Source organism: Ursus arctos, unplaced genomic scaffold (assembly GCF_023065955.2).
Source record: "Ursus arctos isolate Adak ecotype North America unplaced genomic scaffold, UrsArc2.0 scaffold_6, whole genome shotgun sequence".
In the NCBI taxonomy this organism is placed as follows: domain Eukaryota; kingdom Metazoa; phylum Chordata; class Mammalia; order Carnivora; family Ursidae; genus Ursus; species Ursus arctos.
Genome location: NW_026623078.1, coordinates 51,468,138 through 51,480,636, shown reverse-complemented (window position 1 = coordinate 51,480,636; position 12,499 = coordinate 51,468,138). Strand labels below are relative to the sequence as shown.

At 38.0% G+C, this 12,499-nt stretch overlaps 1 protein-coding gene across 1 annotated transcript in view; it reads left to right on the top strand.

Annotated features, from left to right (window-relative positions):
• The window catches only part of RGS22 (regulator of G protein signaling 22), a 116,595-nt gene that overhangs the window by 33,719 nt on the left and 70,377 nt on the right, over positions 1 to 12,499 (top strand). Inside the window, exons 8-11 of the mRNA XM_057307799.1 lie at positions 514 to 682; positions 4,068 to 4,197; positions 6,626 to 7,241; positions 9,032 to 9,193. Of these exons, the coding sequence (XP_057163782.1) occupies positions 514 to 682; positions 4,068 to 4,197; positions 6,626 to 7,241; positions 9,032 to 9,193 (1,077 nt within the window). The remainder of the gene's footprint in view (positions 1 to 513; positions 683 to 4,067; positions 4,198 to 6,625; positions 7,242 to 9,031; positions 9,194 to 12,499) is intronic.

Genomic DNA, 12,499 nt, shown 5'->3' with positions numbered 1-12,499 from the left:
TCCACAGAGGTCTCACCGAAATAGTACCTAATAAATGTACTTCAGTTGTACTTCTTAGATCATTATGTTTTAAAAATTATCTACTTGTGATTATGGTATTTATGCATAGTCTGTTAAAAAAGCAAACATAAGCATGTCGGGAAAAAGAATGTCATGGTGGACCAAGTTTTTCTTTTATGTTTCCTGACTTTTAATGTATAAGTACCTAAACATTTTGAAATTTTACTAAAATTTGACCTATACTTAGAACCACCATTTTAAAAATCAAGGTAAAATACATTAAAACTAATTATTATTTAGTAGTTCTGGGAATAAGCCATTAATTTTAGCAGATCCCCAAAGAATCATTGTGCAGAGTGAGGAGATGGACTTGAAAATAAAATAAAATAAAATAAAATAAAATAAAATAAAATAAAATAAAATAAAATAAAATAAAATTTTAGGGGTTTTTCCCTCCCTGAATTCTATCATAGTTGAAACTTATTTCAAGTTTGTATGATTTCTAAAATACAGATTAGCCAAATTGGTCTCACAAGTAAGATGGAGTGGATCAGGCATGAACATCACACTCAGTGCAGATTTTCCCCCCTGGGTCCTGAAGAAACCAGCCAGTCCACCACCACCTGTTGCTGAAGAAGAGAATGTTATCATCATGAAAAAGTTCTACATTTCTCTTGGCGAGGTAAATGTATGAGTGTTTCTTCATGACTTGGCACTGCAAGCAGACTTTTCATTTTAGGGATAGGAATTTCATTTGTACCACTTGAACAGGGGAAATGACTTCAAGTACTTCTAAGGCAGATTTAGCAAAACTTTTTGTGGATTTATGCTGACTCCGTTGCTCTGCACTCTTTCACCCGAAATGTAAATGGTCTTATTATTCTCATGTATACAGAAGAACAAATGCAAGACTGAAGAACATGCTTGGGGTCACCCGGGAAGCAAGGAAGGGTACTTTGAATTATATCCATGGTTTCGTTGTTCCTTCCAAAATTTTCATTATTCAGAGTCTATAATTTTTGTACAAAATGAGGATCAATTGAGTCTGCTCCTCCCTATTGTCAAGATTATTCCTCAGTAGTAAAATTCACGACCCTTTAACTGTTATCAGATAAATTTGTCCTCCGTGAAGAAATGCTGGATTGTGTGAGTGCATTTAAAGAGATCTAACACAGACTCAAATGTGCTTTTGGAGAGTCATGGCGCAGGAAAAACTGTTGTTTGATCTCCGGGGTCTAATTATCAGGTCTTCTTTCTGGGAACATATTTCCTATACACAACGCTGTACAAAACCAGGAATTGCAAATATGTGGCCCATGTGTTGCTGCTCTCCTAGTTTCCATTCATGACAGACATTGCTAATCAATCATGGCAGTTTTCCTGCTGAGCTAGGACTTGGCTCCAAAGTCTTTCAACACAGCCCTCTAGGCAAGCACTTCCAGTTGATCAAAGATGTCATACAAAAGGAAAACTATTTGCCATCTCTGTTGGAATAGACAGACTTAACGTATCCTACCTGACCATTTATTTTCATGTGTAGTTTCTATTTAATTTTGTAATTTGGCATTTCTATCAGTAATACTTGGCAAAAATGTCTGAAATTTTGCCAGTTGCATTATTTCCACTGAGCTAAAAGCTAGGGATGTACTAAAAGCATATTTTACTTCTCTCTTATGCTTGTTTTTAAGTATTTATTTTTTCTCAAATGTACTAGAGAAATGTCAGGAATATCATAAAAATATGTACTGATAGTAGAGGTCAGTAAACATACAACAGGAAGAATCAATCTAGGGAACTAAGATCTGATTCCTTACATGTAAATTAAATTGAATGTAAGAGAGTAAAATTTAAACTAGTTTACTTTTGCTATTTTCTGTGACGAAAAAACTCAATTCTGTCCACTTGATTAATACTTTAACTATCTAATATTCTCTTTTTAAAGATTTAATTTTATTTATTTATTTTAGAGAGAGAGAGAGTGAGAGGTAGGGGCCGAGGAGGAGGGAGAGGGACTTGCCTCAGCTCCGCGGGCTGAGCTCTGAGCCTGACACGGGGCTTGATCTCACAACCCTGAGATCATGACCTGAGGCAAAATCAAGAGTTGGATGCTCAACCAACTGAGCCACCCAGCTGACACACTAATATCTTCTTTTTTTTTTTTTAAAGATTTTATTTATTTATTCGACAGAGATAGAGACAGCCAGCGAGAGAGGGAACACAGCAGGGGGAGTGGGAGAGGAAGAAGCAGGCTCATAGGGGAAGAGCCTGATGTGGGGCTCGATCCCAGAACGCCGGGATCACGCCCTGAGCCGAAGGCAGACGCTCAACCACTGTGCCACCCAGTTGACCCACTAATATCTTCTTAATAGCTTTTGAACTATTTCAGGATTTGAAATTCTTTGAGGATCCAAGATTCTTTGAGACCTTAAATCATTTAAATCATGATTATAAACAAAGATTAATCTTTATGATGATAACTGGTAATATTTCTTTGAGTCTTCATTATACCATCTAAACACAAACAATTGACTCCTCTCAAGCACATTCAGTGGACTAGTTACCTACTTTTATGTCTGACTACTTACTATTTCTCTCCTAATTTTTACTCTGCAATCTTTTTCTCACAGTTGAAATAACAAGAACTTTTGTATATTGGCCTCTCTCAATTCCCTGACAGTTCTTCATTATTTTGGCTTTCTCTCAGTGCGTAGCATATTGCTTGGAATATAATAGTCACTCAAATATATGTCGAATGAACATATAATTAATAATAAATGACTTGGTTTTATTTTTTTTTTCAATATTTATTTGAGAGAGAGAGAGCATGAGAGGAGGGAGGGTCAGAGGGAGAAGCAGACTCCTTGCTGAGCAGGGAGCCCTATGCGGTGCTTGATCCTGGATCCTGGGACTCTAGGATCATGACCTGAGCCGAAGGCAGTCACTTAACCAACGGAGCCACCCACGTGCCCAAATGACTTGGTTTTAAAGGAAGGAAAAGAAGGAACAAAAGGAAATTAGAATCTCCCAAAGCTTTTATCCACCCAGGAAACCTTACTTCTCAGAGGGGCAGTGAATATATGGGTGGGACTTTTCATTTCTCTCTCTTGTTTTTTGGTCTCATTGTGTGGCCCGACTTGCCTTGCTAATTCTGTATGATAGTCAGAGAACAATACCTATTCCATTTGAAGGCTGCATCTTTTGTGAGTGAGTATTCCTGAGGCTAAGGCGGACTTGTTGGAGAAAGGAGAAAGGTGAAAGGAGAGTAATGATGGACACTCCCTTCTCTGCTTCTGTTGAAATCTGGATTATTTTAGAAAGATCGTGAGGACATTACTGAGAGAGGCAGGCAGAGGAATTTTCCCAGGAAAGCTGAGAAAAGGGCTTCTCAGGACTGGGTTTCTGGAAGCTGAAGGTCAGCTTGGGAATTGGGTCAGCTGGCTCGAGGGTACACAAAGTAAAGGAAAAATTGAAGGCTATGTCCAGGGGCAGATGGAGTCAGGAGTCAGTTTTCAGGAAGCGTGCAATCCAAGCAAAGCTGTGAAAACTGAATCTAAGGCAAAGGGGCAGTTGAGATTGGGGAGGTTTTCGTGGCTCCTGAGAGTAGGTCTGTCATATTAGGGAGGTATTGTAAAAAACACAGAGCCAGATTAGACAGAATTAGCGGCAGGACATAATTGGAAAGTTGTAATGTGGGAGTAGCTGGCAAAAGACGCAGCCAAGAACTGATGAGCCATGTGACTGCCAAGGTACAGTGAGACGGCATGAATCTATAATGAAGCCAGGAAGTAGGGTTGCATGCCTGGTGGAAGAGTGGAGAAAGATTTGGTGGATATTGGGCTCATTTTTACCTTTGGTCACCTAATATCCAAATCACCTGAGTTGAAATTTCCTTCCCATTATTCTCAGATAATGAATTTTTCTGTGTGCAACATTCTTTTCTTTCATGGCATAATTTTCCCTTTCATATTGTACTATGCAAATTTTATGCTGTAATGACGTGGTGAGGTTTGCGATTGGGAGAACACGGATAATCTTAACGTTAAACAAAGGTGCTCCTTTTTTCCTAGGCCTCCTATACTCAAACAAAAGATTGGTTTGCATTAGCAAGACAGAGTCTGCAAACAGCATCAACATTTTCATTACCATCTTGTGTAGTCCACAGCAAACCTGAGTCACCGGTCCTTTCAGCTGTTTCCGGTAAGGAGAAGAATGATTTCAGCACTTCTCTTTAAATCTTTTGTTATTGTTGTTCTAATCTTCCAGGGCAACACGTAGTGGTGGGAGAGAAAAATAATCTCCATCCCTACCCCGCCCCCACACTTCACTTTCTACCATTTTTATTTTTATTTTTTCAATTTTTGTTTTTGATTTTTTATTATTTATTTATTCATTTTAAAAATTTTTATTGTGTTATGTTAGTCACCATACAGTACTTCATTAATTTTTGATGTGTTCCATGATTCATTGTTTGTGTATAAAACCCAGTGCTCCATGCAATACTTGCCTTCCTTAATATCCATCACCAGTGTTTATAACATCTACTGTTTTTATTTTTAAAGATTTATTTATTTATTTATTTGAGAAAGAGAGAGAGCAGGGGGAGGGGCAGAGGGAGAGAGAGAATCTCAAGCAGACTCCCTGCTGAGTGCAGAGCCCAATGTGGAGCTCGGTCTCATAACCTTGAGATCATGATCTGAACCGAAATCAAGAGTTGGACGCTTAACTGGCTGAGCCACCCAGGTGCCCCTATACTGTTTTTTAAGAGGCAACTTGGCATAGGATAAAGAGAATGGGTTTAGATGGGTTAATACTTATTAGCTGTGTGACTTTCTAAAGTTATTCCACTTCTTGAGAGCCTTGCTTTTCTTATCTGTAAGATGAGAATAATGATAGATACTAAATGTCTAGAAATGGCCTGATCTAGTGTCTGCTCCCTCATAGGCAGTCAGTAAATATTTGTCTTTACTTCTTGTGACAGTTTACAAATTCTTATTATTAAGTATTTGAAATTAATGGGTGGAACCTTTCTTTTTTTTTTTTTTTTTAAAGATTTTATTTATTTATTTGACAGAGATAGAGACAGCCAGCGAGAGAGGGAACACAAGCAAGGGGAGTGGGAGAGGAAGAAGCAGGCTCATAGCAGAGGAGCCTGATGTGGGGCTCGATCCCATAACGCCGGGATCACGCCCTGAGCCGAAGGCAGACGCTTAACCGCTGTGCCACCCAGGCGCCCCAGGGTGGAACCTTTCTCTCCTCTTCAAAGTATATAGTCGTTCATGCAACTTGAGTTTTTCTTCTAAGTTCAGACTTGTTTTTCTCCTTGAAAAACAGATACATTTCTACCCTGGGGAACCTTTGTGGAAGATACCAACTTTTCATAGATACAGAAGGAAACTTGCAGAAATGAGTGTCATTAACATGATATTGATAGAGTAAAAAAAATCTAGCAATGTGATTCAGGAGAGGAATTTAGCAATTCACTATGTTCTTACCTAATTCTTTTGAAAAGTGTAAGCAACCTCTGAGGACAATAAATCTGGGTTCTCTAGAATTGAACTTAAATCTAGGTAAAGAGGAAAATAATCTCCTTAATTGCAAATGGCTGAATTTATAGGTTTCTTGCTGTTTCCCCCAAATAGTAAAGTAGAAAATTGGAGATCGAAGATAGTGAATGTGGTGAACAGGAAGAGAAAGGGTAATAGGAGCGTGGTGAACAGAAATGCTAGCCTTGCTCTCTCCCTCCACTTCTGTGGGGTTGAGTATATACCCAGCATCTTTTCATGGGTTTACAAAAGTCTAGTCTCTTAATGCTGGGGGAACTTAGTATCTTCGTTTTCAATAAAAATTGTAATAAAACATTTCCAGTTCATTGGGATTTGAAACGTATTATTGAGAAAATGGCCATTGAAGTGGGACACAGATGACACCAGTTTTACTGCTCTGTGGCATTTCAAGCCGTAGATTTGCCATGTGAAACAAAGCACTGACACACGATATTTCACGGATTTCTAACAAAGGAGAAACTAGGAGCTCAAGACTATATGTCTTTAGAAAAAGTATAAAACAATCCATTTGTATTTGTAAGCCTTATGCCATTTTGTAATTTTGATGGCAGGTTGTAAGTATGATAGTAATTGAATCTTTCAGATAAAATAGCGAATTTTTAAATATTACTGGTATGATTCCAGTTCTGATATGTTCATTGATTTCCTAATTCTATTTTATCTTATAAGCATGACATATTAGAATACATACAATTGTTTAATGTACCTATTCTAATTGTATGATAGGTTTGGCCTTTACATATCGACATTCTATGTCAGCCTCAAATACGACATTTTGAAAGTGCATGATGTCTTTTTGAAGATCCTCTGTATTCAGGATGTCAAATATTTTGCTCATCTGCCACCATTATCCACTTCCATGTCCAAGGAAGACATGACCAATCCTGTTGGCAGGTTTTTCTCTACTGGTATCAAATGTGGCTTCAGAACTCCCCCTTATGTACATGAAGTCACTACCAGTGCCAAGCCCACCTACCATGCTGACTCTGCAACATCTAGTTAATAATAAAAGCAACTCTGTATTCATATCTGACCTAATAGCCCTTTATGATTTAATGCAGACAGCGTTATCTTTGATGATGGAATCCACCCGAGGATAAAAAGGGACTCATCTGAAACCATTAGATTAACTTCTCATTTCGAAGAAGAAGACAACATTGGCTCCATCTCTCTACAAGACACTCCTTCTCAGGCCCTTCTGAGAATTTACCTTGAGAGGCAACAGGATGCTGATGAAAGCCTTACACTGCATTTCTCAACATGGGAAGAATTTTTAAGATCTTATGTAACCTTTATTTTGAGAGTAGCAATTCATCAAATTTTTGAAGAGCCACTGACAGAAAGCCCAGATTATATAAATTTCAGCAAGGTAACAGAAGTGGTGCTTGAGGAGGGTTTTGAGCCTGTCCCTGGCAGGAATGTTTCAAGTGAAACATTTCAAATCACAAATGAAAAGTCAGAAGAGATGTTAGAACAAGCAAGTTCAAAGAGTGAGAGCATTGGACCAGAAACCAGGGCTGATTGGTGTTTGTCTCACAAAGCTTATGATATTGGCAATAGAAAGGAGTTTGAAAGATTTAAGAAATTTCTAAAAGATACATTAGGAGAGAGATATTGGTCATTATGGATGGATATTGAGAGGTTGAAAGTTCTTAAGGACCCCGGAAGACATCAAAGGTATGTCTAGTTTTTACTTTCAATAGTTGTTTTTTTTTTAAATTATGGAATATTAGTTTGGCTTCCTTAAGCACAGGCAGAAAGCCTGAAATAAAAATAAAAATGTAATTTATACTTTTAGAGGAATGAATAATAATATTTATTTTATTATAATAATAGTGATTTTATTAGTTCTGTGATTTCATAATTTTCAGATACAAATAGTGGCAATTGTTTGGGTTCACATAATATTTCTTCCCATGGATTCTATACCTACTTTCATATCAATCATTCTGTTTTATTTTTATAACATTGTAGTGATATATCTTTGTAGAAAAAAATAATTTTTCCATTATATAACTGCACTGGCTTCGGATACCTTCTATAAAAGTTACCATGGTAAGAGACTGCTGTTCCTAGCAGCCTGCTCAGTTAACAAATCCCATGGTCTTTGGTTGGATGCCACTTAGACGCTCATATTTGAATAAGATATCTCCTAGATATACCAGCTATCCTCTACAGAGCTTCCTGGTTGTAAAGGAAGGGTCCTGATGGATCCAGGTCCTTGTTTGGCTATCCCATGTGTTTTAGATTATGGTAAGTCTTAACAACCTTAAGAGGACCCTGCTTTAGGAAAGTTTTTATCCTGTCTATGTTCTCCTTCCTGCTCTGAAGCAGATCAACTACAGTAGATTGCAGTTCCCAGGAAGGGTTTAACCGAATATATACTAGTAACAGGGTTATTCCTCTTAATCCAATGGCATTCAGATCATAGAGCTCGTTGTGCATACTTATAGGATCAGGGGTTACCAAATGGTTGATTATGCAGCCATGACTTGATTGATCATGGAGTAGAAAGCCACTACCACTTTTCAAGATACATTAGGGAAGTTATATGCAAGCAACCTATATAAATTCTTCAGGGTCAATACTGTATTAGTTCCTATTGTTGCTGTAGCAGATCGCCACAAATTTAATGGCTTTTAAATGGCTTTTTAAAAAAAATTTTTAATGCCATAAGTTTATTCTGTTACAGTTTTGAAATAGGAAGTCTAACATGGGTGGGCAGGGCTACATTCTTTCTGGACACTCTAGGGGAGAATCCATTTCCTTGCTTTTTCCAGCTTCCAGAGGTCACCTACTTTCCTTGGTTCATGGCCTTTCCTCCACCTACAAGTCAGCAACATAGCATCTTCTCTCTGACCTCTGCTTCTATCCTCACATCTTTTCTCAATGACTCACCCTCCTGCCTCCCTCTTAGAAGGACCCTTGTGATTACTTTAGGGCTATCTAGATAATCCAGGAATATCTTCTCAAAATCTTTATCAAATTGGGGGCCTAGGTGGCTCAGATGGTTAAGCATCTGCCTTCGGCTTAGATCATGATCTCCAGGTCCTGGGGTGGAGCCCCATGTCAAGCCCCACGTTGGGCTCCCACCTTGGCGGGGTGTCTGCTTCTCCCTCTGCCTCTCCACCCTGCTTGTGCTCGCTCTGTCCCCCACCCCCAAATGGAAAAATAAAATCCTTAAAAAAAATCCTAGTCATATCTGCAGGATGCCTTCGACCACGTAAGGTAACATTCAGAGGTTCTGGGGATTAGGACATGGACATCTTTGGAAGACCATTGTTTAACCTACCAAAATACTCTTCCTATTCCCATAATTGTAAGAAATATTTTTATCTCCAGATTGGTACTCCTGTAACTCAGTGTTGGTTTTGAGATAGTTCTTTACTTGTCTGAAACATTTTAGAAGTGAAAACATTTGGCTTGTAGAATGTCATAGCAATGTGTGTGGATGTGTTTCGTTTTAGACATCTTGAGAAGATGAAAAAATGCTATCTAGTAAGCAATGGAGATTGCTACCTTTCCGCAGAAATATTATCAAAACTTAAACTGCTGGAAGCATCTCAGTGGAATGAAGAACACTTAAGAAATATTCAGACTGAGGTTGTAAAACCCTTACTTCTTTATTGGTAAGAAAAATGATGTGATTTAAACTTATTTGCTTTTACTTTTCTTAGGCAAGTTACAAGTTATATTTTTTGTTTTACTGATTTATAATTTATGGAGATTTAAAATGACAAGACTATTGTATCTTTTGCCTTCCTTAAAGTATTTACCCTTTAGATAATTTGGATGTTTGGGGGATTTTAAATCCATAATAAGGCTGGACAGTACTTAAGCTCCATTTTAACTTCATGAGCACATCCATCTACATCTGACCTTTTTATGGTCAGTATCTCATCAAATTGATGTGTGTGTGTGTGTGTGTGTGTGTGTACATCTTGATAGAGTTATAGATTTATCATCTCAGTAAATATTTTTGAGGGCTTACTATACAGTCCAAGTGCTGTAGTAAGGATACAAGGGTAAAATACAGACAAGTCTAATGTTTACAATCTAGTAAGAGGAACATACATAGGAAATGAGTATAATAAAAGAAAGTGTGGTGAACACACAATACAGAGGAGATGTAATTTTTCACTCAGGACTTGAAGGACTCTAAGTAAGGAAAAGAGAGGGGACATATGGAGAAAATGTGTGCCATGTGAGGGTCATCGAGCTGCCTGCAGCTGTGATAGATCTGAATATGTCACTTTTCTGCTTGAAATCTTTTCCCAAAGCTTTCAGTGTAGAGTTCAAATGCCTTAAATTAGCAAATAAGGTCATAGTAATTTGTCCCCCACCCACTTCTTTGGCATCATCTCCCATCGGGTTTTCCAGATTACATATATGCTTTGCACTTTTCTATATATAGATAGAATGTTGTTTTTCTCTTTCTTTAAGAACTTGAATATGTCCACTTTCACCACTGTTGTTTAACCTAGCCTCAACTGGAAGTCCTAGCCTCACCAGACAACAAAAAGAAATAAAAGGCATCCAAATCTGCCAAGAAGATATAAAACTTTCACTGTTGGCAGATTACATGATACTCTATATGGAAAACCCAAAAGACTCCACTAAAAATTTTTTAGAACTGATAAACAAATTCAATAAAATTGCAGGATACAAAATCAACATCCAGAAGTCTGTTGCATTTCTATACACCAATAATGAAGCAACAGAAAAAGAGATTAAGGAATCAATCTTATTTACAATTGCACCCCAAATCATAAGATACCTAGGAATAAACCTAACCAAACAGGTAAAAGACCCGTACTCTGAAAACTATAGAACACTTATGAAAGAAATTGAAGAGGACACAAAGAAATGGAAAAATATTCCATGCTCATGGATTGGAAGAATAAATATTGCTAAAATGTCTAAACTACCCAAAACAATCTACACACTTAATGCAATCCCTATCAAGATACCACCAGCATTTTTTCACAGAACTAGAACAAACAATCCTAAAATTTGTACAGAACCACAAAAGACCCTGAAGAGACAAAGCAACCTTGATAAAGAAAAGTAAAGCTGGAGGCATCACATTTCTGGATTTCAAGTTATATTACAAAGCTATAGTGATCAAGACAGTATGGTACTTGCACAAAAATAGGTACTCAAAATAGAAAAGCCAGAAATGAACCCATAACTACATGGTCAATTCATCTTCAACAAAGTAGGAAAGAATATCCAATGGAAAAAAGACAATCTCTACAACAAATGGTGTTGGGAAAACTGGACAGCAACATGTGGAAAAGTGAAACTGGACTATTTTCTTACACCATACACAAAAGAACTGGAACAAATAGTCCTTAAATTTGTATGGAAACAGAAAAGGCCCTGAATCTCCAAGGAACTGTTGAAAAGGAAAAACAAAGCTGGGGGCATCACAATGCTGGATTTTGAGCTGTACTACAAAGTTGCAATCACAAAGACAGCATGGTACTGGCACAAAAACAGACACATAGACCAATGGAACAGAATAGAGAACCCAGAAATGGACCCTCGGCTCTTTGGGCAACTAATCTTTGATAAAGCAGGAAAAAACATCCGGTGGAAAAAAGACAGTCTCTTCAATAAATGGTGCTGGGAAAATTGGACAGCTACATGCAAAAGAATGAAACTTGACCACTCTCTCACACCATACACAAAAATAAACTCCAAATGGATGAAAGACCTCGATGTGAGACAGGAATCCATCAAAATCCTAGAGGAGAACATAGGCAGCAACCTCTACGACATCGGCCAAAGCAACCTTTTTCATGACACATCTCCAAAGGCAAGAGAAACAAAAGATAAAATGAACTTGTGGGACTTCTTCAAGATAAAAAGCATCTGCACAGCCAAGGAAACAGTCAAAAAAACTAAGAGGCAGCCCACGGAATGGGAGAAGATATTTGCAAATGATGCTACAGATAAAAGACTGGTATCCAAGATCTACAAAGAACTTCTCAAACTCAATACGCAAGAAACAAATAAATCAAAAAATGGGCAGAAGATATGAACAGACACTTTTCCAGTGATGACATACAAATGGCTAACAGACACATGAAAAAATGTTCAAAATCATTAGCCATCAGGGAAATTCAAATCAAAACCACACTAAGATACCACCTTACGCCAGTTAGAATGGCAAAAATTGACAAGGTAAGAAACAACAATTGCTGGAGAGGATGTGGAGAAAGGGGATCCCTCCTCCATTGTTGGTGGGAATGCAAGTTGGTACAGCCACTCTGGAAAACAGTGTGGAGGTCCCTTAAAAAGTTAAAAATTGAGCTACCCTATGACCCAGCCATTGCACTACTGGGTATTTACCCCAAAGATACAGATGTAGTGAAGAGAAGGGCCATATGCACCCCAATGTTCATAGCAGCATTGTCCATAATAGCTAAATCGTGGAAGGAACCAAGATGCCCTTCAACAGATGACTGGATTAAGAAGTTGTGGTCCATATATACAATGGAATATTACTCAGCTATCAGAAAGAACGAGTTCTCAACATTTGCTGCAACATGGACGGCACTGGAGGAGATAAAGCTAAGTGAAATAAGTCAAGCAGAGAAAGACAATTATCATATGATTTCTCTCATCTATGGAACATAAGAACTAGGAAGATCGGTAGGGGAAGAAAGGGATAAAGAAAGGGGGGGTAATCACAAGGGGGAATGAAGCATGAGAGACTATGGACTCTGAGAAACAAACTGAGGGCCTCAGAGGGGAGGGGGGGTGGGGGAATGGGATAGACTGGTGATGGGTAGTAAGGAGGGCACGTATTTCATGGTGCACTGGGTGTTATACGCAACTAATGAATCATCAAACTTTACATCAGAAACCAGGGATATACTGTATGGTGACTAAAATAATAAAAAAACATTAAAATTAAAAAAAAGAAA